Raw genomic sequence first — 24,538 nt, forward strand, 5'->3', positions numbered from 1 at the left:
CTGTCCCTGCACTCATTTCCTACGGAACAGGGAAGGATGAAATGTGCCCTTTCTCCCGTCTCCCCTCCAGCCCAGTATCTCCAGAACCTGACCCTTCGCACACAAATATTTGATTCTATTTCCCCAATGAAGATCCACAGGACGAAGTTGTTCTGAATGAGAACCGTTAACACAAGGCTTTTGTATGACGCGTTCCCTTTACCCACCAAGCATGTTTCTATATACTGTCTCAGTCCCTTTAGCTTAGCCATCTTAGCACAAAGGGAAAGAGCAACAATGCACATCTCCCATGCCTGTTGTCTTTTACACTACAGTCCATGTGCTCCCTAAGGAGAGAGCTGCTCCATCAACTCTTCAGATAGATGCATGGATGGATGGATGGATAGATGGACGGACAGACGGATGGACAGACAGACAGATATACTGCCCTAGTCTCTGAAACAAGTGGTTGTTATTGAGACTGGGTCTTCAGTAGCCCTGCTGGCCTCAAACTCACTATGCTGCCAAGGATGAACTTGAGTTTTTGATCCTCCTGTCTCTACCTCCCAAGTACTGGGCTTACATGGGCCATCATGTCTACTTCGCTTCAAGTTCTTAATCTGCCACCTTCACTTCTATCTGTAAGCAGAGGGTCCTCTAAGTTACACTCAAGAGCCATGCTACTTGCACATATTCTGGCAGATGAGGGAGCCGACAAAGTGTGACCATACAGGACGACCCACTCAGACAGCTGCTGGCACAGCTGGGACACCAGTGACCAGTCAGATGCTCCAGAAGTATCCAAGCACCTTTTCTTTCGTTTTCAAAAACTTTCTTTTTCATTTACTCTTTGTGTGTGTGTGTGTATAAGAGAAAGGGAGAGATGTGGGGGTGGCGCACATACATGCCACAGAGAATGTGTGGGTTCCAGAGGACAGCCTGGTGGAGTAGGCGCTCTCCTTCCACCTTCTCAGTCTCCAGAGATCAAACTCAGGTCATCATCAGGTTTGTGATTCATTGTACCCACTAAGCCATCTCACTGGTTCCTTTACTTAATATTTCAACTTAGGTGGTTTTTGGTTTCGCATTTGGTACTTGAAGGTGTTGACCTTCAAGATTATTTTTAATGTGCTCAATTGTATTTTTCTGGACTAAGTAATTAGTTTGTGTGTGTGTGTGTGTGTGTGTGAGAGAGAGAGAGAGAGAGAGAGAGAGGGGTGTGTGTGTGTGTGTGATAGGAAGACTACAGATAAGGCAATGGTGGAAGATTTAATAGAAATAACAAGGAAACATCAGTGGGTCCAAAGTCAAGATCTCCAAGGGGAACACAAAAGAAAAACAGGAAGAAGAATGGGGTGATAACTAAAGGGGGTTTGTAAAGGCCTCATTTACTATGCTCTGCTGAGACAGGACTGTTGAAGTCCCACCATCGCCTGCCCTGCACACTCACTTTGTGGGCCATCTGCACTTCAACAAATCTATTCAATACTCTCAAGTTTTTACCTGTGGAAAAAAGGGGTCTGAGCACAAGCCTTTAAGAAGTCTGCAGTTGCCGGGCGGTGGTGGCGCACGCCTTTAATCCCAGCACTTGGGAGGCAGAGCCAGGCGGATCTCTGTGAGTTCGAGGCCAGCCTGGGCTACCAAGTGAGTTCCAGGAAAGGCGCAAAGCTACACAGAGAAACCCTGTCTCAAAAAACCAAAAAAAAAAAAAAAAAAAAAAAAAAGAAGTCTGCAGTTGTGGTTTTGAACGTTCTCTGAATCTAGAACAGTGGTTCTCAACTGTCCTTTAATACAGTTCCTCATGTTGTGGTGACCCCAACCATAAAATTACTTTTGTTGCTACTTCCAACTGTAAATTTGCTATTGTTATGAATTGTAATATAAATATCTGTGTTTTCTGACGGTCTTGAGTGACTCCTGTGAAAGAGTCCTCTGACTCTCCCAAGGAGTTACCACCCACAGGTTGAGAACCACTGATCTGGAATAATGTACGAATGGGTAAAGGGGGCTAAAAGAAGGAAATAAATGAAGGAGCCAGAAGGAATATGAAGTTTAGTACAAAGGAATGTAAGCAAGAAAAACGATGGTGTTTTCCAGCCAAACACCTCTCTCTATTAAAAGCATTAATTAGAGCAATAAAATATGGCTGTTTTCCCTCAAGACGGACTGCAACACCAAGAGGACGACCACCCTTCACCTCCATCCCCCTGACCTAAGTCACAAGAAAGATCTTCCTTTTCCAAGTTAACTGTGTCATTATCCAAAAGAAGTATCTAAGCTACGCCTTCATGGTCCTCTTTAGCTTTAAATCTAGAAAAGTGAAGAACTTAGCGTTGACCTCTCTTGCCAAAGTGTTGCATACTTTGTTTAATATGGTACTTTAAGGCCCTCAGTTTAAAGACACTTGAGTGGTACAAAGTATCATTATCTTAATTACTATTATTATAAGGCTCCAGAGCTTAGACTAGCTATATTCTGGTGTCTAATGTACTAAGTAGTCATCTATGACCTACGAAGGTGATTTCCAAGTGTCACGTGTGGGTCCACTGCCCTAGCATATCTGTGAAGCACCACACCCAACAGTCATCAGGGGAGCCAGTAACTCGGGCTCTGGTGATGTTGTTAGAGTCCAGCTTTCTCTGGGACTGCTGAATCCCAGGGAAAGTGTGGCCCAATGCCTTCCTAGGAGAAGAATTTCTAGGACTCAAATCAAGGGCAGGGCCTCAGCGAGGCCCCATCACGTTTGTCCAGGAGAAAATTAGGTAATAACTCCAAAATAAATGAGTAATGAGCAGACTTGAAGCCGAGAGTTCACAATGTTTAGGGAACATTCAACTGCCTATGAAGTTTGTGAAAATGTCCATTTCTGAGTCTCCCCACCCCCATGCTAACTTGGTAAGTCTGAGATGATGGGTTCAAAGAAACTGCACTATTAAGGAGTTCCCAAGGCTCTGATTCAGCATGTTCAATGTGTTGAAGAGGTCTCAAAGACAGGCACACCAGCTGGGCTATATTAATTAGCTTTAACCATAGACTCGATTAAATAGCAACTTGAGAGGCTATAGTTTGGAACACCAATTCCAAAGTCTTGACCAAAACCAAGTTGGCTTGAAGAAGCTGTTTCAGAAATGCTATGCTGAGAAGTCCACATGTATAGGGACAGAGTAAAGCAGAAGTCTTAGCCAGCACAGGTGGCTGGCTACTCGATATTCATCACTAAATTTTCAAATACACCAACTAGCATCTCAGAAAACAGGCGTGGCAAACAATCAACCAGTAGAATGCTCAATAAAAAGCACACGAGTGTGGAGGAACATTTTGTGAATAGGCCTCTGTGAAGAGGAGCATCCAAGAAACGGGATCCAAAATCTGAACGAGTTTTTGCATTCTTAAATGCTAAAGTCACAGTAAAAACCCTCCACAACTTCAAGTGAAACGCTGCCAGGTGTTAATGTATCAAAGTGTTACCACTAAGAATAACACGGCAGACTGCTCAAGTGATTGCTGACAGGTTTTATTGTGGAGACAAATGGGGACAGGAGAGACGGAGATGAATGGAAAAAAGGATGGTTGTGCAGGACTCAACTGTCCTCCCAGCCCCCGACTAAATTAAAGACTGAGCTCCTGGCAAGGGCTAACACATAAAAGTTACTGTAAAACTTCATGCCAAAGCTTGGTGTAGACAGCAGGCAAGAGAAGTGAATCTGTCACTGGCGGCCTGGTAGCTGGTGACCATCCTTCACGACCACTCACGTCACACCTCTTCAGGAAGCTCCCCTTTCTTAGCTCTGCAAGGGAGATTTGCAAGTGGCGACAACGGTGGTCTGGGTCTTCTGGTGTCACACCAGTACCCACAGACTCTGACACCAACGCTGCTGTTGGTGCGACAGTCTGAGTCCAGAGCTGGGGAGCAGCTCCAGCCATGCTTGGCTCCTCGGCTTCTTGGAACGCTGCCATTCTTCCCTGCGTCTTCAGTCACTCACCCTGGCACCTCCTGTCATCTCCCCTCCACAGGCCCCGACCAAAGAAAGCTGAGAACCCAGGGACGAGGAGGAAGTCCTTGAACTTGAGAGACCTCTTCCCCTCCTACGGCGGCGTGGGGGCAAGGAGTGGGGAGAGCGGATTAGGGGGCAGTTACCGAGAGACAGATCAAAGCTAGTGCTGAGGCCCCTGGGCAGAAATGAGTAGCTCCACCTGAGTGCTTTGACTGTGGCAGAAATGGTCCACAGCCCTACAGTGTGCCAGCTCCAGGGCACCCAGGTCTGTGGTCAAAGCCCTTAGGGACACAGGGCTCTTCACCCTAACTTGTTTAACCAGGTGGGTTACTAAGTCTCGGGTTGGTCTTCTGCACATGGGAAGAGTGCTATGTGCAGACTGCTAGAGCATCTGTGTTTTGGGAAAACGTACTACCCTGGGTGACTTCTTTGTATTGTTGTATAGTCTGGTCACTATACCATGCAAACCTCTCATTCTAGGGAGGGCTCAGTGCACACAACAAAAAACGGTAAGAACCCCTGTGGAAAGTACAGCTACCAAAAGGGAGAAGAGCTGGGATCCCAAGGAGAGCCTGGCAACTCTCCTTTCCCAGAGAGGGTTTGAACTCATTTCTTTTCGGGGAAAAAAATCCAGAGGCCGATTAGACAACTAATGCAAATAAGCTGTAGTCTGTCAAGAAAGGGACCAAACCCTGTTTCTAATTATCTTTCTCTAAAGGATACTTGTTCTTCTTATGTTCATAATCAGTATTAGTAATTAGTTATAGCTCACTTCCAGAGAACGGTTGAGAAATGTGAGTGGGGAACACGTACCCAGCTCTGTTAATTGGAACACGATCTTGAGGAAAGGCTTGAGAAGAGTGGGCTCACTCCGGGATGCCGCCAGGAAAAAGAGCCGACAGCATCTCCCCTCCATCACCACGGGCAAGGCCAGTCCTTCTGCTTGTCAGAGTGAGCTCCAAAAAGTACCGAGTTCACAGAATGGAACCTTAGGCTCAGGGCAGGCTTGAGTCCAATCTCCCTCCACTTTCCACGTGCACTGTAATTTACTCAGCCTGTCTGAACCACAGCCTCTTCACTTGTAAACTACAGAACGCCACCTACTTCAGATGCTTCTTCACAAGGATGAAACGAGATCACATGTGCAAAACATCTAGGACAGCGTCTGGTTTACATGAGCTTCTCAAAGATATCTGTCCCCATTGTCCCTTCTCTGCTTAATGTTTTAGACAAGTAACCAGCCTCCCCTGTATAATGGCAGATAATAGATGCTTGGGATGAAAAGATACTATATAAAACAAAATATGATGATTAACCGTCAAGATGAATACCCAAAGGCATTCATTCACTTTATAAAATACATAAAGGTACCAATTCACTAATAAATGGGCTGCAGCAGGGGCTTGTTGTGAGGTGTCAATTTGCTGAGGAGAGAGAAATGTGCTACAGTCCAAGTGCCCAGAACACTGACAGAAAAAGCCAGGGAAGAAAGGCTAGATCTCTCCTCGATGAGTTTATCGCTGAGTTTAGAATCTACAGGGAGCTAACACCACCCACCAAGGAATAAGAAAACCAAGGGAAATGACCATGTATGTGCCATGGGGCATGAAGACAACACGAGAAATCCAACTCTGGAAGCCCCATGCTCTCACTCCAGGTCTTCAGGCTAGCCATGAGAGTGAGAAAGTCCTTTGTACCTGCATATTAATTTTCACCCTGGGAGACAGGGATGCCAAAGCCTACATTACCCAGCTTGCAAAGATAATCACTGAGCACGCATTTTGTAAATAAAATAGCAAGCACTCCACAAAGGTAAAGTGAAATTAGTGCCACTAAGCTACATACAAAGAGGAAATAGCAGGCTGAAATAAGGAAGTCCCAGGGTGATTAGACAGGAGGAGGGAAACCATGACTCTTAATGAAGATGGTAAGTGAATGATCCAAGGATAAACACAGGAGCTGAGACCCACGCAGCTGGGTGCTCAGCATATCACTACATCCCAGCATGCCACAGGAACAGGCAGGCTCTGGAAATAAACATGCACAGCAAACACTCAAGAACTACTCAGCTTCATTTCAAAATCAACTCGGTAGAGCCACCACAACTGTGGTGCAGCCATTTCTGGTCCTTGTCTTTACAGCAATTCCATGACCCTGCTTTCCTCATATTCTTTCCTACGACAGTGACATATTCAGCATCAGGAAAATGTCTTGCTGTTAGCCCTTGGGTGACATAAGGTTCATATAGACTACAGAGAGCCAATCACTTATGGCGAAGAAACTTGAAAACAGAACATAAAAGCAGACCACTTCATCTGCCCTATGCTTACCCCAGCACCAGTTTCCCTGGCTTGGAGAGGTGGGCAAGTACCAAAAATCAGGAGGGAAGTGACTGGGCACTATGGTAATAATTCGGCAGTGAGTGACATCTTGGCTATTGATTGCCCTACATTTCTACTTTATACGAGAGATTCAACTCCACTTTGGAGACCTCCTGCTATAAAGACTTGCACTGTGTGAACTGGGTGGGTCTATTCTGCTCTAGCTGGCTCATGGCTGGTTCATTCCCTAACAAGATGAGCTGTCTAGCTAGTAGCCACCAAGCAGAAAGAAAAAAGGGTTGGATTCTGTCTCTCAAAAGGCAATTAAGTAGGCACTGTGGCTTGATGGACTCCTTTAGTACATCCAGTTTCCTTGGTAACCTAACTATGTACTAAATGGTTTCCATGGCAAAGCATGTTCCAGAGTCCAAATAAGCAACCTACACATACAATTTGGAATGTAGCTTATTAGCAGAGGGGCTTTCTACACTTAAGAAAATTAGTAAGCTTCAAAACAAGTCTTGGTAAACAGATACCTCTAGGGAGCCTATTCAGAGACTGGGAACAGGAAAGCCAAGTCTAGAGTATGCCAGGGCCAGCTCTTGATTCTGCTTCACACACAACCCTCCAAGATGAAAGCTCACTCTGAAAGTAATGGGCCAGTCAAGCAGAGGAAGATTAGAACATTTCTGTGACCCCCTAGAAACCTCTTCTAGGAAGAGAAACAAGCTTCTCAAACAACCTAACAAGGTAGTTTCCCACCTGGAGCCCATCTCAAGTGGGCTGACAAGAGCCCTCTGTGGGGCATCTAAAAATGTACGGAGACAGATTCAGCAGGCAAGGCCAATGACGCGAGATGTCCTGCCCTACATAACACAGAATCACAGCCAAAATGAATACAGCATCCATGTTGAGAAATGCAACATACTGCCGAGAAAACTTCCCAATGGGGCTAAATTTAAAAATTTAATGTGTTTCTATGTGTATTTCTCTAAAAAACAATGGTTCAGGGGGACCAGAAAAAAACCTAAATTTTGTTTTTAACCACTTTAATGAGAACATTTTGTCACAAAGATGTAAACTTAAATAAGTAAATAACATAAAGAAAGTTAAAAATGACTTGTCAAAATGAAAACAACTCTCATTTCCGGTCTGCTAGGCGGGCTCTCTCAGCACTGACCTCTACTTCCGGCACCAACAACTCTCTAAGACAGAACAGACATCCGAAGACTGCAGTGAGTAAAGGCTCTATGTTTATTTCCTGAAGACTGAGAATTTGAGTAAAAGGTAAATTGGACTTCGTGCCTTGTTGATCTTCAAGATAAAATCTTTCAAAATTAAGTTGCTGGAGAACCCTTCCGATAAAGCTATCAAAAGGAGCTGAAACCCATAAACATGCAAAATGCTCTCTGATTAGCTACATCCGTGAGAAAACAGAACTAACTTGGGAAGAGTCAGCAGTGATGAAAAGTAACGAAAAGATGACAACTGAAATGGAGAAGCACACTGTCAAAGGACAGCCCCTCCCTCCTGAGAGTGAGGGAGAGCAGGAAGTGGGCAGACAGACGGCTGCACACACACAGGCATGTCTGAGCACTGAGGGCCTAGAGCTCCGGGGAGCTGGAGACAGGAGAACTGGAGGGTACTATGGGTGCAAGGCTTTCAATTCAAATCACTGTGCATTGTGTGGGCGTGGCTGTCTTTACTTAGATGAAAAGAGTTCAATGTCTGAGTGAAGGGTTTGTGAAAGCTTAGCACAGATGAAAACAGGCCCTGGGAGCTTCCTAAAGACTGATGATAGCAGGACTGCTCCTCGGTTGAAGACGTTCCTCCCAATGCCTATACCCTTTCTCCACTGTCCTTCTGCAAAGGGAATAACACAGATATTGTTGACTGCCAAGGCTGGCAGGGGCTACTGATATCCAGTGTGGAGGGGCCAAGGATGCTGCCAAATGTCTTTCAATGAAGAGACGAGACAACTCTTCCTCCTAAATAAGAGCAGTGAGAGATTCAACCCACACTGTCCACAGCGCCGAGGCTGAGAACCTGTGTAGGGAGTGCAGTGCTTCCGTAACCAAATGGTCAGTAGCGTCACAAAACTACTGTGTATTATATATACAACAGGGCTCCTACCAATCAGTATGGTAGTCATTGATGACTGAAATGCATAGACACCTAGGTTATTTACATACGGAAATATTCCCAACCAGTTGGATTGTTTTCAGCATCTGTGCTCCTTACAAGTTTATTTCTTCTTTACAAAAGAAGCTGGAGGGCCAGTGAGATGGTCCAGTGGGTAAAGACACTTTCTGTCAAGCTTGACAACCTGCATTCGATCCCCGAGATCTACATGGTGGAAAGAGAGAACCGAGTCTTGCAAACCAAGTCTGTCCTTTGATCTCGACACCTGCGCTGTAGCAAACACGTGTACACACATGCATGCATGCACACACAAATAAAATTTTAAAGAGTTAGAAAAAGTTAAGTGAATAGTTCCTGGTAAATAACCCTAACAGAATGGCCACAATGAAGGGTGGTCACCAGAATAACTAGTATCTACATACAAATATTCTGAGAGGTTTTCTTAAGTCTAAGAACTGAAAAATCTCAAACTTTCAACGGATTTGGTTTTGAGATGAAATATTATATGATGTAAGTAATAAGGCTTTAAAAGCTTTCAAAACATCTTCCCTTAGTTTTAAAACATATTAAATGGGTCATGCTAAATTCAGACAAAATTCAAGTTAGGAAAAGGTACTGGGTCAGAATAAGGAATAAGGACATGTAAGTTCTATCAGCATGTGGTCATAAACTCCTTTCCTCAGAGAAACACGGCTGTAAAAATCTGCTCCAGGATGAAAACTTGGCACAAAACAACCCACCCTTACATCATACTTTTTAAAGATTGGGGTGGAGTAGGGAGAGAGGGATTAAAAGGCAGGAGGGAAAAATTTTTTTGCATATAGGAAAAAAGAGACTGTCAGTGAAATAATTTTTCCACTGATATATCTATCTCCAAGTTAATAGTGTGGGCCAGCTTCACCTGGCCAAAGGCGATCTCAAGCTTTTCCAAGGATGTCCTCTATATTGTTGAAATGTCTATAAATGATGTTCGCAGATGGAATCATTCGCTCCCTCGGATGGCCCTGTTCACTACATGTTGGCTCATCATTTGTTTTGAATCAAAGGCCTTCCTTCCATTCACTAAGTCATTAGTGCTGCTGGTAAAAGACAGTGTGTCTGAATTTTAATAAGTGTAGAAAACTCCAATATAATCATTAGCCCTTTATTATGGGAATCAAAATCAGACATACCAGGATCAAATTACATGCTCTCTAATAAAACCCACACAGTAAAATCTGACAACACTGATGTTAGACCTTTGCTCCTCCAACAGCAGTAAAAGGAGCTCCACTTCATACACAACTTGTACATAGTAGGAGCCTTAGTCATCACCCACTTACAGCAAACGGTTGTAATCAGGAACCAGGGCATTACTTAGCTACTAACTAATTACCCTTTGAAAACATGCTGAGGATAATATAGTCAGTGCACTTTTTAGGGAGGAGAGGGGCAACTTTAAAACCCACCTGACATACATTTCTAAGTCTGTGCTCACATTCTATTCTAAAAACTAAGTAGCTGACACTTTCTTCATCACTGCGTACACAGAAACCCACTGGTGAGAGAAAATAATGGTGCTTCTGAGAGCCAAGTGCCTGGAAAGGAGAAGAGACTTGAGCCATAAAGCTTCACGGAGGTCGGAGCCAAAACCCAAGCATTCCCAAGTGTTGGGGCCTTGCTCCCTCTTAAGCGCCTCTTTCCATGTATGGTCTGAACTATATTAGCTGTTTATGTCGAGTGGGAAGGTGAGAAAGAGTGACAGACCTCCGTATGAATCTGTCATCCCACTATGAGACAAAACAATAGAAAAAGGAGCTTCCTAACATAGTAATTATGTGAGCTATTTTGAAGGAAGTTAAAATGTTCTTTTACTTAAGCAAATATTCATACATATGAATAAAGGGTTCTTGGAAAAATGATCACTCACTACATACCTTTTACAACAAGTGTTCCAAATCTGTTTATTTCATAACACTATGGGGCCAAAGAATGACAGAAGAGGTATACTGCTGTGCTGTGTGCTAACTATCATGTAAGGACTGGCCAAATGCTGTGTGGAGACAGAATATATGTGACACACGAACATTAGTGGCTGCAGTAGATGCTGGGAACCAAACCTGGGTCTTCTGCAAAAGCAACAAGTATTCTTAATTGCTGAGCCCTCTCTCCAGCCTCTCGTCACCTAAAGTGATATAGTGAAGCCCTTACTCCAAAGTGACAGTTTTAGGAGACTGGGTGCTTTGAAGGTAAAGAGTGTAGGTAAGGTCATAAGTGTACGGTTACTGTGACGGGATGAGTGTCCTTCTAAGGAAATGAAGACATGTTAGCACCTCTCTGCCATGTGAGGACATAGCCTGTAGGTGGTCTTTTGCCAGTTAGGAAGAGGGGCCATAACCAGACACCAAATCAATCAATCTTTCTTTTTTGTTGTTTTTTAAACTTTTTGTTGATTCTTTGTGGATTTCACATCATGCATCCCAATCCCACTCATCCCCCTGTCCCCTCTCTTCCGCCCTCTGCCCTTGCAACCTCCCCTCAAAAACAAAATTTAAAAGTAAAACCAAAAACCCAAAACTCAAAACAGGATGACTGACAGATCAAGATCAGCCTGAGCTACATGATGAGACCCTAACTCAAGAAAGAAAAAAAAAGAATTATGAATTCATAACTTACTAATATGAAATACTAAATGTTTCTTTCATTTCTAGGAGTCTGGGAAACATTTTAGAAATGATCTTTTACCAACAGTACAATGAGTTCTTTGTAGTGCATAATGCTATGGGTTTTGACAAATAGAGAATTGGACATCTACCACAAGTGTGACACGGAACAACTCTGTCACCCTAAAATGTTCCACCTCTTTGTAGTCAAGCTCTCCTTCCATGTTCACACTCAGAAAAGACTGCAATAACCTGCTCACAGCCCTGATGACCACCTGCTTCACAATTTCAAGTCACCTATTTAATACATCGCTTTCAACTCCTCGCATGGATCTGACATCCAAGATGAAAGGGGATGAGTAATTAAAACAAGATGGGCACAACTAAAGGCTTGGTGGAGTCCAGACGAAGGCAGCATGAAGAAAGACATGCTCACATCGAGTGATGGACTGGATGGAAGCAGGGATGGAGGAGGTATCAGAGATGCCGGCAAGACCACTGAGGTGGACATATGAGGAGAAATAATGAGCTCTGTTTGGACCTGAGCGAATGATGAAATCAGGTTTGTGTCTTCAAGAACCACTCTGTCTAGAATAGCAACTAGCTTGAAAATACTAGGAAACCAGTCCCCAGTAAGGAGAGCATGGCACTCTCCAAGGATAGTTTAAACCAAAGGCACAAGGAATGAAGGGCAGGAAAGTCTGCATAGCTGTATGACTAGGGTGGCACTTGAATGTCATTCAGCACATCCACAAGGCCAGCCAGCCAGTCCGTGGGGGAGACAGAAGAAGATGCCATGCACATACAGTTCTAGTGAGATGGCCAAGTGGGTAACTCAGAGCCCTTCTGCTAAAACACCTAACCTTGCTGGGGAAAATCTTTGAAAGCAACAGCCCTATTCCCCTCAAGTTCAGGCAAGTCCTTAGGAGTAGCCGCCCCTGGTCTGGCCATCTCTGGTCCAGGCTCTCAGGGGGCTACATGGAAGTTCTCAGACACGAAGATCCAGCACGTCCTAGACTGGTGTGTTCAGCAAAGAGGTGTACAAAGGGTGCAAGAGAGAAAGTGACAGGGATGGAGTTCTGCTTTAGGAAACCTAACATGGAAGAAAGTCAGCACCAAGGAGGTCTGATGGGGCTGGGGCTGGGGCTGGAGATGGGTGAGAAGACCGTGGGGGGACAGCAAGGAGGCCACATCAACCAGCAGTTGTTTAGATGGGCAACAATAGCAAGAGAAAGGTATAAAATGGCTGGTGCCACTAGAAGGGTTGGAATCCACAGCAGTGGAGAAGAGCAGAGCTGGGAAGGTGGGGGATGGACAGTGTAAGATGATAATTCTCCCTTAAAACAACCTAACTTGTTAAGTTTTTATTCTTACATTGTTTTATAGTTTATTAGCATATATTAATTGTGCAATATCATGGGTTTTGTTGTGACATTTCCATACACGTATATAATATACTTTGATCATATTCACCGCCCCATAATTTGCATGTTAACGAGGTACATAAATTGGTTACAGGGGAGTCTGTTGCTCTCAAAACTATATTTAAACCTGTGTTTCTATACATTTTTCTAGAGTAACGTCCTGGGCCCTCATCAGATCTTCAAAGAGGTCTACGGCAATCTGTTCTTTAACCAGTGCAACTCTGTACACATCGATCTTCAGTGCTTTGCAGTCGGGCTGCAGACTTCTTTCATTTAGACTGTTTGAGAGGCATTCTACTTCGCCAGCTAAGGGCTGGTATCTCCCATCCATTCAGGGACACTTGAGGACATTTCCTCTCTGACACGCTAACTTCTCTGGTTCTCCCTATAAAACTGCCTAGAGTCTTTGTTAACTCCACTGTGTATCTCAGACTCTCTGTCGAGAAGGAGTTTCCTGCTTGTGAATATAAATGAACAGCAACTCCATCAACCAGAAATGACCGATGCTCACAGCTTTGCTAGTGAAGAATAGTGTGAAATTGAACATCACCCAAGTCTCATCTTCCCTACAAGAAAAATGCTGGTCCATGTCCTAGAGATGCTCGGCAGAAGATGTGAGGCTCAGTCCTTTGAACGAGGATGTGGTGTGTCTTCCAGTGGAGGCTAGTCCTTACACAACAGAAAAATAAGGCACAGAAGTGACTGAGGGCAGGAAATTAACCCAAGGCTGAACGTACTGAGGAGATCTGAGTTCTCACGGACCTGCGCACGTCTTACTTGTAAACACACATTTTCTGCCTAAAACAGGCCTAAGCAGAACCACTGAGCGAGCACTGACTTCCGAGGCTGGGGAGGTGGAAGCTGCCCATCAGAAAGTTGCCAAACATATGACATTTAGGGGCTGATTGATCTTCTCCTCATAGAAGTCTGTTTGCAATGTTTCTTGGTGTGCAGGGAGGCGCAGGCGAGACAAAGGGCCAAACTCACTAATGAAAACTAGCTGAACTTTTCAGAATTCCATTCTAAGTCACGAAGAACCCATCTGGCCCTGCTCCCAGACCAGTAAAAGGAACATCTTAAGTCCCTAGAGGCTAAGACAGCTCTTCCCACCAAAAGCAAATACATCTCCCCTGACAGCTGGTTGTCTTAGCATACACTGGACTGTATATTTATCAAAGGAAAAAAACCTCTCCAGGAGCACAATATTTATTATAGGATTATTTGAGTGACTCATGTAAACACGAGTATGGCTAAATTAAGTCATGTTTACTATGCTGTACTAGTGCTTAAACTTCAACCCAAAATTACCTCTAGTGATATGGGGCCTCCTTTTTCGAGACAACTGGCAAAAGATAGTTTTCTTCAAAGATAATAATTATATATATTTGCCAGTCAATCTACTTGGTCACACAATTTCAAGGTTATACATTTGAAAAGGCACTCAAGGTGGTCACACCCACTCAAAGGTATCACACTCCCTATCCCAACACTTGGGAGGTGGAAGAAGTAGAGGACCAGGGGTCAAGGTCCTCCTTGACTACATGGTGAATTCAAGGCTACCTGGGATACACAAGATCAAGTCTCAAAAAAAAAATTTTTTTTTTTTTTTTTGGTTTTTCGAGACAGGGTTTCTCTGTGTAGCTCTGCACCTTTCCTGGAACTCACTCTGTAGCCCAGGCTGGCCTCGAACTCACAGAGCTCCACCTGGCTCTGCCTCCCGAGTGCTGGGATTAAAGGCGTGCGCCACCACCGCCCGGTTCAAAAATTTTTTTTGGAACATCTAAAATGGCATGTTCCACCCTGCCAGGTATTAAAGTCAGTGGGACATTTGAGTAAAATCACAATATAGTGAATTTTCTTACTGAATTAAATTGTATTTTATCTGAATGTAGTACTCTTGCCTACAATTTCAAACAGCATTATTTTAATGTTCAGGTCCCTATACCCTTTCATCACTCTGAGTCAAATTTCAGTGTACCCCAGCCTCTGGATGAGAACCCATCCATATGTCCTAAAAGACTGTGGCTGTTGCCAGGAACAGTAGGGAAAAGGAGGTAGGAGGGGCCACAGGCCACAGTTAGAGGAGATAAGAGACTTTAGGTTCAAAGTTCATAAGACCAAGTGCACGTTCACCACCTGCAAGGTTCAGGTCAGACAGCGCTCCTACAAAGTCAAGTCCCAGAAGTATGGTCAAGCAACCCCCAGGGAAGCTAGCTGCTGCCACAAGGTTCAACCTCCAGGGAAGCTAGCTGCTGGCCAAAAGGTTCAACCTCCAGGGAAGCTAGCTGCTGCTGCAAGGTTCAACCTCCAGGGAAGCTAGCTGCTGCTGCAAGGTTCAACCTCCAGGGAAGCTAGCTGCTGGCCAAAAGGTTCAACCCCCAGGAAAGCTAGCTGCTGGCCAAATGGTTCAACCCCCAGGGAAGCTAGCTGCTGGCCACAAGGTTCAACCCCCAGGGAAGCTAGCTGCTGGCCAAAAGGTTCAACCTCCAGGGAAGCTAGCTGCTGGCTACAAGGTTCATCCTCCAGGGAAGCTAGCTGTTGCTACAAGGTGCATCCCCCAGAGAAGCTAGCTGCTGCTACAAGGTACATCCCCCCAGGGAAGCTAGCTGCTGCTACAAGGTACATCCCCCCAGGGAAGCTAGCTGCTGCTACAAGGTACATCCCCCCAGGGAAGCTAGCTGCTGCTACAAGGCACAACCTCCAGGGAAGCTAGCTGCTGCTACAAGGTTTAACCCCCAGAGGAGCTAGCTGCTGCCACAAGGTACATCCTCCAGGGAAGCTAGCTGCTGCCACAAGGTTCAACCTCCAGGGAAGCTAGCTGCTGCCACAAGGTTTAGGAGTGAAAATGAAAAGCAGCAAGCGAGACCATTTCCCTTGCTAGGCACAGAGAAAATCAACTCCTGCCCTTCTGGGAAGTTACATTAGTAGGTAGCGGGGCTAGGGTAGGGTCAGCTTGGCAAGAAATGGCCTGGTCTTCCCCAGCCCTCAAATGTCAGGGCGTTTATAGTTTAATAAAACAAGATGCCCTGAGAGTCAGGAACACAGGAGGAAAAAGTGTAGTCTTACTAGAAGGCATGTGGTGGATGGTGAAGAAAATTCCATGGAGGAGATGACCACCAAGACCTAAGAAGATGGGCAGACCATCTGCAGACCCTGTAGGAGGGGGGAACCAAATGTAACACTCTGGAACAAGGACTAGGCTGAGCAAAAGTACAGATGTGGAAAAAACACAAGTCTGTTGAAGGAAATGACAAAACATGGCAGGCTATGTAAAATGTCCAGGTGGGGGTGGAAAGGTGAGTGGAACAGCCACATGGAACTGCTTGACTGCCAGACAGCCAGCTGAATCACTTGAGGGATGTTTGAACAAGGACGTTATGTGAGTGGAGCTTCAGACAGCGACAGCTCTGTGCCAAAGAGAAATAGACTGAAAGCTAAAACTGGGAGTTAACTGGCAGTCAAACAGGAAGAGAACAAGAGTCAAGAGCCCACCAGGGGCGTGGCAACAGGACAGAACCAGCTAAAGGGAGGAACGACAGAGTGGAAGGCACCGGAGAGTGGAGTCCAGCATTAGACACTGGCTGCTTCACGGAGGGAGAGAGTGTCAAGACGCCTGGGAGATGTGAACCTGAGCACCCAGGAGAAGCAGAGGAGGATGAAGGGAAGCAGGGTAAGGGAAAATGCTGCCTTACTCAAGATGATAAACTTGGGTTTTGACATTTTGATAATTTAGACATGTGAATTTGAGGTGACGGATGGAATATGAACATGAATGTCCGTCAGATGGTCAGAAAAGCAGTTTTCAAAGCTGGGGAAAAATGTTAGGAATGAAGACCAGGGAGCCATCCACAATGAAGGCCGTGAAGATGATCTGGGGACGGGGAGAGATGGGGAGATGGCGCAGCCAGCGTTAAGAGCACTGGTTGCTATGCAGAGGTTTGGTTCCCAGCACCCATGTGGTGGCTAACAACTATCTAAACTCCAGTTCCAGAAGCAATGACCTCCTCTTCTGGCATCTGAAGGCACTGCACACATATGGTGCACAGACATACATTCAGACAAAACACCCATACACATAAAGCAAAAGTAAATAAAACCCTCAAAGAAAATATTTAAGAAGAAAGAAACTGACCTGGGGGGCTGGCGGGACAGCTCAGCTGGCAGAGGCGCTTGTCCCAGGCCTGGTAACCTGGGTTTGAGCCTCAGAGCCTCTAAGGTGGCAGGAGACAACCTACTCCCGAGAGTTGTCCTCTGACTCCCATGTGTATGCTGTGGCATGCATACACCTGCATTAACACACACACTCAAAATAAAAATTAAAATATGACCAAGCGTAGAGGCATGGAAACGCAATTTAGTACAATTTCATGAGCTGACAAAGGAAACCACCAGTGAAGGGGAGCAGGAAGGGCCTATGAACACCAGGTTCCAGGGGAGGAAAGCTCTACAGAGAACACACGCCAGGAACATTATGGACATCATACGGTAGAGTAAAATGAATAGCAACTTAAACATCTGAAAGCACTAAACACATATACTGTCACCGTGTTGCTTATTTAATTTCTAGAGAAGTCATAGGACATTAGAAAAGCTAGGCCTTCAAAAGCCTTCCAGTGTTCCCTTCATCAAGCCAGACAGAAATGCAGTCTCCTCCGAGCTCTTACAAGGTTGCTAAGTTTTCAAGTTATTTCTACAACCCGAAAAGCACTGACTGAGCCTTGACCATGGGCTAAGCACTACAAAAGGCCTTTTCCTATTGTCTCACTAGAGTAGACACAATTAAAACTGTGTTTGCCCCCTTTTCAGAAGAAGAAATGGAGCCCAAAGTCACTTGAGCCTGGCTTGTCACCCAAAAAATGGAGGAGCAGAGAGGGCGGCTGGCGCCAAGTCTCACTGTGTCTTCTTCACTAACCACAAGTTGCAACTTGTGGTTGTTTTTATGCCTCTTACTGTACTCTAAGCAAACTAGGGCACAGGGCCACATGACATTTATCTTGACAGCCTCTGGCACACGAGCAAAGGGCCTTGTACTTGCTCAGTTCTTGCAGGGTTGCTCCTGCTGAAGAATGACCACATGCATGTGTGCAGGCACACAGGCCTCGCTAGGGGTGGACATTTATGAGCTGGTAAGTTCTGCGTACTTATTTCCAAGGCGGGCTGTAACTTAACAACAAAAAAGTTCTAAAAACAAATTCTGTACTTGTGAAAGATGCCACCTGGTCTGCCTCAGGGGCTGAAGTCCTCTTTTTATGCACTGAGTGGGAACAGCCCAGGGAGTGACGGAGCTGGTTTTCTTCAAACCACTCCCAGACACTGGCTGGAGCCAGGAAAGCGGCCCACACCTTTCCGAGATGAGCACTAGGCTGTCTCCGATGCCCAGTTCACCTTTCGTTTCACGGCGGGAACTGCCAACAGTCTGGGACCAACGAGAAGGTATGGCACATTTAGTGCCAGCTCTGATGATGTAACCTTAACATTCACAGCTCTTCTGCCAGGAAAAAGCCAGGCAACTGGTTCAGAAACGAGTTCTCCCTTTTCTAATATGCAACCAAAATCTAATACTCTGCATTTCTGACCACTAGCTAATCCTCCTCCTCACTGCCCTCGCCTGCATCCTTCTTTGTGCATAACTGGCTTCCTTCTCTCAACGAGCCAAACTTAAGGTCTAAATCAAAGGACTGGTTTTGATTCCTTGGAAAACAAATGTATAGAATACATGAAATATGTTTACTTCATAAATGTCCCTCATGCATGAAGAACACAACGTTCTTCTTAGAAGTGTTTATTCTTTAAGCTAGATGCATGCACAGTGGGAGGCTTGAAGACAACAGGCATCTCTGCACCATGAGGGCATGCAAGCCATGTGCAACAGGGCTGTCAAAGGCACCAGGCAACTATTCCCAGGTCCTGGAAAAACAAATTTCAGAGCATCATAAAATCAGAATGCACTTGGGAGTTTTTGACCAATGTATCTGACAGATGTTCCTTTTCGTGGGGACTGTCTAATTTGGAGACATTTGGTACTCATATTGTTAAACTCTTTAGAGTATAACAAATTGATCCCTTTGCCTTCATGTGATGACAACACCCTAAGCAGTATTTTTCTATTTCTATTTCTGGGACTAGTTAATATCCTTGCCTACTGAACAGACAAGCTGGGGCAGAGTGATAATAGCCAGACAGGCCTGGAATTTCCCTCTGCCCATGTACTGGGAGGTGGAGAAGCTAGACTTCTTTTGACCATTTTAAAATAATGTAAAACAGGCTTTTGGTCTCCCAGAGCTTCTGCCTGTGAGATATCCTGCAGGAGGCTTGGGACTTCTCAGAAAGCACCATAGCAGAAACCAAAAGGAACAGACCCTCAGCTAAGGCAACAGCCAGGCAAGTCTAGTTGGGAATGCCTTTCCCATAGCTCAGAATTGGCTGGGTAACACAAAACATAGGGAGCAAATGAAAGCTTAACACAATGTCCAAGATAATACTAATCCCCCTTCACTCATGTCTGAAAACTTATCCCATGATATGACATGAATCCTCCTGAAATGACATTATTCCTCTTTAATGCTCTGAACTCTGAAGAATTAGCTAGATATAACAGTCCCCTTTATCTATGAGGGATATGCTCCAGGACCCTCAGCAGATGCCTTAAACCACAGACAGTACTGAATCGCAGATATCCTGGGTTTTGCTATATACATACTTAACTATGACAAAGTTCAATTTATAAATATGAAGTGTGACATTAACAACAATCACAACAAAACAGAACAAGAGCAACTTCTACAGTCAAACGTGCAAGAGAAAACTAGCACAGGTTCCTCCTCCTTCACAATTTCATAGAAATAAGATTTGCTTACAATAAAACTGAGTGAACTGAATGGCCTCAAACTTATAGAGCTCCTCCTCCTGCCTCTACCTCCCAAAGTGCCCAGCCACTGTGCCCAGCCACCATGCCCAGCTCACAAGTTGAAAATTTTCACCTTTCTACTTTAAGTGAAATCACTTTAAGCAAGCCAGGGCTTCTCACTGGCATGTCTGAATTACCAACATCACTATTCCTGTACTTTGAGCTATTATTAAGTAAAATAGGGTTTCCTGAACACAGTCACTGTGAAATCATGACAGCCAATCTGATAAGAAATCTACTAATGACTAACAGGTAGGGAGCGTGTACAGCATGGAAAAGCTGGACAAACAGGCAACTCTTATCCTAGGCAAGATGGAGCAGGACCACACAAGACTTCATATGGCTTCTCAAGATGCTGCACAAATTAAAACTTATGAATTGTTTATTTCTAAACCTTTCTGCTTAATATTTCAGACTTCAGTGGATTGCAGGTAAATGAGATCCCCAGAACATGTGACCACAGGGGTTAGGGAAAGACTGGAATCAATTTAGCAAATGTGTAAGCCCTCACAGAGCCATACCTCAACTTTACCATTCTCCATTTTAACCTTTCTCTAAAATCTCATGTTGAAAACCTCTACTTGAAGAAATAGTAGTGTCTGGCTGTTTGCTTAGCATTAGAAATACAGTTGCATTAGGTGAATTTGTATTAACCAAGAAAAATGTCAAAGCTTCAGTACAGCCATTCCAAGTTGGGGGTGAGAATTCCATACTTACTTACAAGACTCACAATTAAGCCATTGTTGTGCAAGGCCCTATGGGATGGTACACTTCTTCATCAACCCGAGGAGTGTGCAGCTTAGCAAAGGATTAAAGAAATGCACATCACAGGTAGGTAGATGGTAAGATGAAGACAGATTTAGTGTGATGGGAGGGTAGACCGCTCCGAGGCAAAGCTGGTAGTGAGGGCATTTGAACAAAGCCTAGAATATGTGCATTTCCCCAGGACAGAAAGACTACTACAGTGTGGAAAGAAGGAACAGCTTTAGACAGCAAAGGTACAGCAGCAAGAATGACGGACTGAGAACATTTCAGCTGAAAAGACAGACGGAGGGGAACAGCAGGAGAGCAGTGGAAACGACAGGCTATAGCTAGTCCTCCACATAAGGAGGGGACACTGAGAGCTGGGCTTCTGCTTATTTGGTTGCCTTTAGGTTTTTGTTTTTGTTTTTTTCTTATTTGAGATGGGCCTCTCTGTGTAGCTCTGGCTGTCCTGGAACTCACACTATAGATTAGGCTGGCCTCGAACTCACAAAGATCTGCCTGCCTCTGCTTCCACAGTACTGGGATTAAAATCGTACACCACCACACCCAGCCTAAGAGCTGGGTTTTAGAAATAGGAAAAGTGACTTAAAATACACCTCTCCTTACTCGCCACATCTTAGGTTTTTAGAATGAGGATATTTTATTAGCAAGCATCTTTGCAAACCAGGCACAGTTACTTCAAAGAAATAACCTGGCTTCAGTTCAGGAGAACAAGAATCCTTCAAGTTAGACTTAGTGGCACAGGCTGGCAACCCCAGCAGCTCAGGAACTGAGGATTTCCAAGTTCGAGGTGAGCTTGGGCTACATTAAGACCAGCCTGGGGAATTTAGTGAGAAATGATTTCTAACTCAACAGTAAGCATTGGACTGGAGACACAGCTCAACAGCAGAACACTTGCATAACATGTGTGAGACCCTCCACTCCACCCCCGGAACCAACAAACAACCCTCTCGGAGAGGGCAATTACCCACCTCTGGGTAACTAACGTACTCATTTCTCAGACATCTTGGGATGTTTTTCTCTAACTTTCTCACCACCCAAACATCTGAATTTAACTCGTCAAGTTCATATTGAGTGTCCATAACAAGTGCATGCTCACGTCATAGCACGCTCTTCTGTAACAAGTGCATGCTCACGTCATACCACGCTCTTCTGTTTCTCCTCTGACTCATCTACCTCCTCACTCACCTGTTTGCCATGAAGTCTCATCAAATCGGCAGCACTAACAGCCACTGTTTGGTGAGGGTTGCCCCAGGGCTGGTCTCTATACCTAATGCTCTATGAACAGTACTTAATATAATACTAAAAATAACATTATTAAATAGGTACCAGTATTTCTATTTTATGAAGAAATAAGATTCGAGGCATTAATACTTCACTCGTTGCTAAGGGCCAGAATCTGGGTGTATGTAGCTCTGTTGACTCTGGAACCTCTCCCTTTTATCCTGCATTGTTGCCTCCAGTTATGGCCTTTAATTAACATGGGTCAGTATTTTAAGTTGAAAATTCATGCACTAGGCAGGGCAAAATACAGTCTTGCCACTGTAAAATCCCACTCTAGCTATTATCAGAGATATATAAGTAAACAAGAGAATGCCTGTACATGACTGATTTTCACAGTCTCCCACATTTGAGCATCATATTAATTTGTAAGATGGGGTGTCCATGACTCGTAACTTAGAGCAACTGAGGTCAGAGAGCATGAAAACGGTTCAGTATATTAATGTCGGGTGACAACCACATCAACTCACAGACAGAAATCTGCCAACCCTGACTAAATGACCTGCAGAGAACTTTACTAATGCATTGCAGTCAGAACCTGTACAAATTTCTCTCTTGATGAAAAATGTGTCTTGTCAGAAGTTCCCAACCAAATCTGCTCATGATCCCTTTTCAGTGGACCTCAGCATCCTTTGAAGTGGGGTAGACTACTAAAGCATTTGGCCAACAAGAAGCACATTGTGACACGAGTCTTCAGGAAATAATGAGAAAATTTTCATGACTAATGAGAAAAGTTACTTGGATAGACACAAGTATGATAGCCAACTGTTTTCACTATGTGACTGGACATTGCATAAAACCATACAGAGCTATTTAAACCAAGAAAGAACTCCAACACCATCATTTAAAAATACCTACTTTTAATATTGCCTTTATCAGTTGCTGATTAACTTTTTGCCTAATATCTTAAAGAAACTGGTTATATCTTCACAAATAACTCTGACAGTTTCAAATATATCATTTAGGTTGGATATTATTCAGCAGTCCTCTACAGGCTACAACTACTACTTACAAACCCCTGGAGATAGCCCAAGAGAGGAACAATTCGGACTTGTTATACCTACAATTCTCTGAAGGACTCAGACACACAATACAGAGACCTTAAATTGCATGAATAAAATTCACTAAAAGATTACACTTGTAAGTACTATCTGCATGTACTCTACCACCAAAACCTTCACCCTAGAGCTGGAGAGAAGGCTCAGCAGTTAAGGGCATTGGGTACTCTTGCAGAGGACCTAGTTCAAATCCCAGTACCCACATAGTGCAGCTTCCAACTGCCTGTAACTCCAGTTCCAGAGGACCTGATGGCCTCTTCTGGCCTCTGTTGGTATATCTATGCAAGTGGTGAACTTACACTCAGGTGTATGGACTTGTGTCCACAAAAGGAAAACATCTTTAAAAAAAAAAAAATCCCTCAATAAACCAAGTTCTAAGAAAAGAAAACTAAAAAAAATGTTTAAGAGTTCACACTGCATAAAAGGAAGAGGGAGACACATGGCTTACTAAGTAGAAGCATCTGGCTCATCATGTCAACGACACTGACACTTACTGCTCAATTCGGGGTGACAAGTACAACTTGGGGTACACTTGGGTGGCTTCCGTATCCTCAAAACTGACAGAAAGGAGGGCCACATCTTCTCCAGGGTCTTCATTTACATCCTTAGAAAGGAAGTGAAAAACAACATGAGCACCTGTTCTCTGCACACTTTGAGTTTTTTGAGACAGGGTCCCATTATGGAGCCCAGGCCAGCCTCCAATTCAAGATCTTCCTGCCTCCCGAAAGTCAGGATACAGCCTGTATCATCATGCCCAGCTTACTCTGGAATCTTATCAGTGATGAGCTCACAGCCTACTGGCATGAAGCCATGGTTGTGAGTTGTCTTCATTCAACCAAATGGTCCAGCATACCCTTGCCTCACTCCTCAAGGGTGGTGCCCAGGAAACTTCTTGACCAAAGCCTACCATAATAAGGCACATGGCCTTCAACTATTTCGCTTGTTCCCACATACTCAGTGAAGCAGGGGAATGGATACGATGGTAACAAATTAGATAGAAGCATAGTTAACTCATTCAGTAAACATATTGCTAAAAACATAATTTATATCTTAAAACACCAGCAAAATGTTAAAATATGGGCCAAATAACCTCGTTATACCAACCTTATAGTATGCTCTAAGTTATTTAAATAGTAAAAATCCAGAGGAAATATATTGCCATGAAGTATAAAGTATGCCAGCCACTATATAAACACAAGGCTGGGTGGGGTAGGTGCTGATCTACTTTAACAAAGTGATCATAGATGATTTACTTGGGAACTGCAACACATATTTATCATGTATGCCCAGTTAAGAGAATATTTTAAGACAAATTCCCTATTAATCTAAGAATTATAATTACTGGTCAATCCATCCAAGGACACCTTGGGGTTAATGGTAAACTGAATTGATAAGTATTGAATACTAGACTGACAACCGAATATCAGAACTCAATGGAGTATTGATGACACACTGATGAAGTGTACTGAATCAAAATGGGGAACTTTTAACTATGTGCACGTGCTTTATGATTATTGCCAAGTACGAAGTTGTCTGCCAGAGTTTGGAATAAAATGCTGAATCAGAATAACTGTCAATATTGACTTCAATTGACTTTAATCTGACACACCACATTTCTGCAACCCCTAGTAACCTGGCAATGTCTCTAAGTCAAGTACAAAACCTAAAACACTAGCCCTGGATGTCGTTCTCATGTTGGGAATGGTAAAAACTGACCTGTAATTCTCAATCAGTTCACAGGTCCTGAGGGCAGGGGGCTCAGGCAAACAAGGAAGGGGTCCCAGCCTAGGCTTGAACTCTGTGTGAGCATTGAGAGCCTCAGGCACAGGCCTCCATCTGTCCAAACCCCACTCCCTTTCCTGCATCCCAGGAAGCTGGTCAACACACACACATGCTGCTTAGCTTGGCATCTTCAGTATCCTTGCCCGGTTTCTTATTGTGCACGTGTGACATGTATACACAGGGACAAGGATCATCCAGTCTCTCCCGTGTTTTAAAAATAAAAATTAGGAGGAAGTAAGAAG

At 44.2% G+C, this 24,538-nt stretch overlaps 1 protein-coding gene across 2 annotated transcripts in view; it reads right to left on the minus strand.

The window, feature by feature from the left end:
- Babam2 (BRISC and BRCA1 A complex member 2) overlaps nucleotides 1–24,538 on the minus strand; it is a 469,435-nt gene that overhangs the window by 145,609 nt on the left and 299,288 nt on the right. For both annotated transcript variants that reach the window (XM_059248525.1, XM_059248524.1), the window contains exon 7: nucleotides 23,009–23,118. In XM_059248525.1, coding sequence (XP_059104508.1) covers nucleotides 23,009–23,118 — 110 coding nt within the window. The remainder of the gene's footprint in view (nucleotides 1–23,008; nucleotides 23,119–24,538) is intronic.

The sequence above is a fragment of the Peromyscus eremicus genome, chromosome 22, assembly GCF_949786415.1.
Source record: "Peromyscus eremicus chromosome 22, PerEre_H2_v1, whole genome shotgun sequence".
NCBI classification, from domain to species: domain Eukaryota; kingdom Metazoa; phylum Chordata; class Mammalia; order Rodentia; family Cricetidae; genus Peromyscus; species Peromyscus eremicus.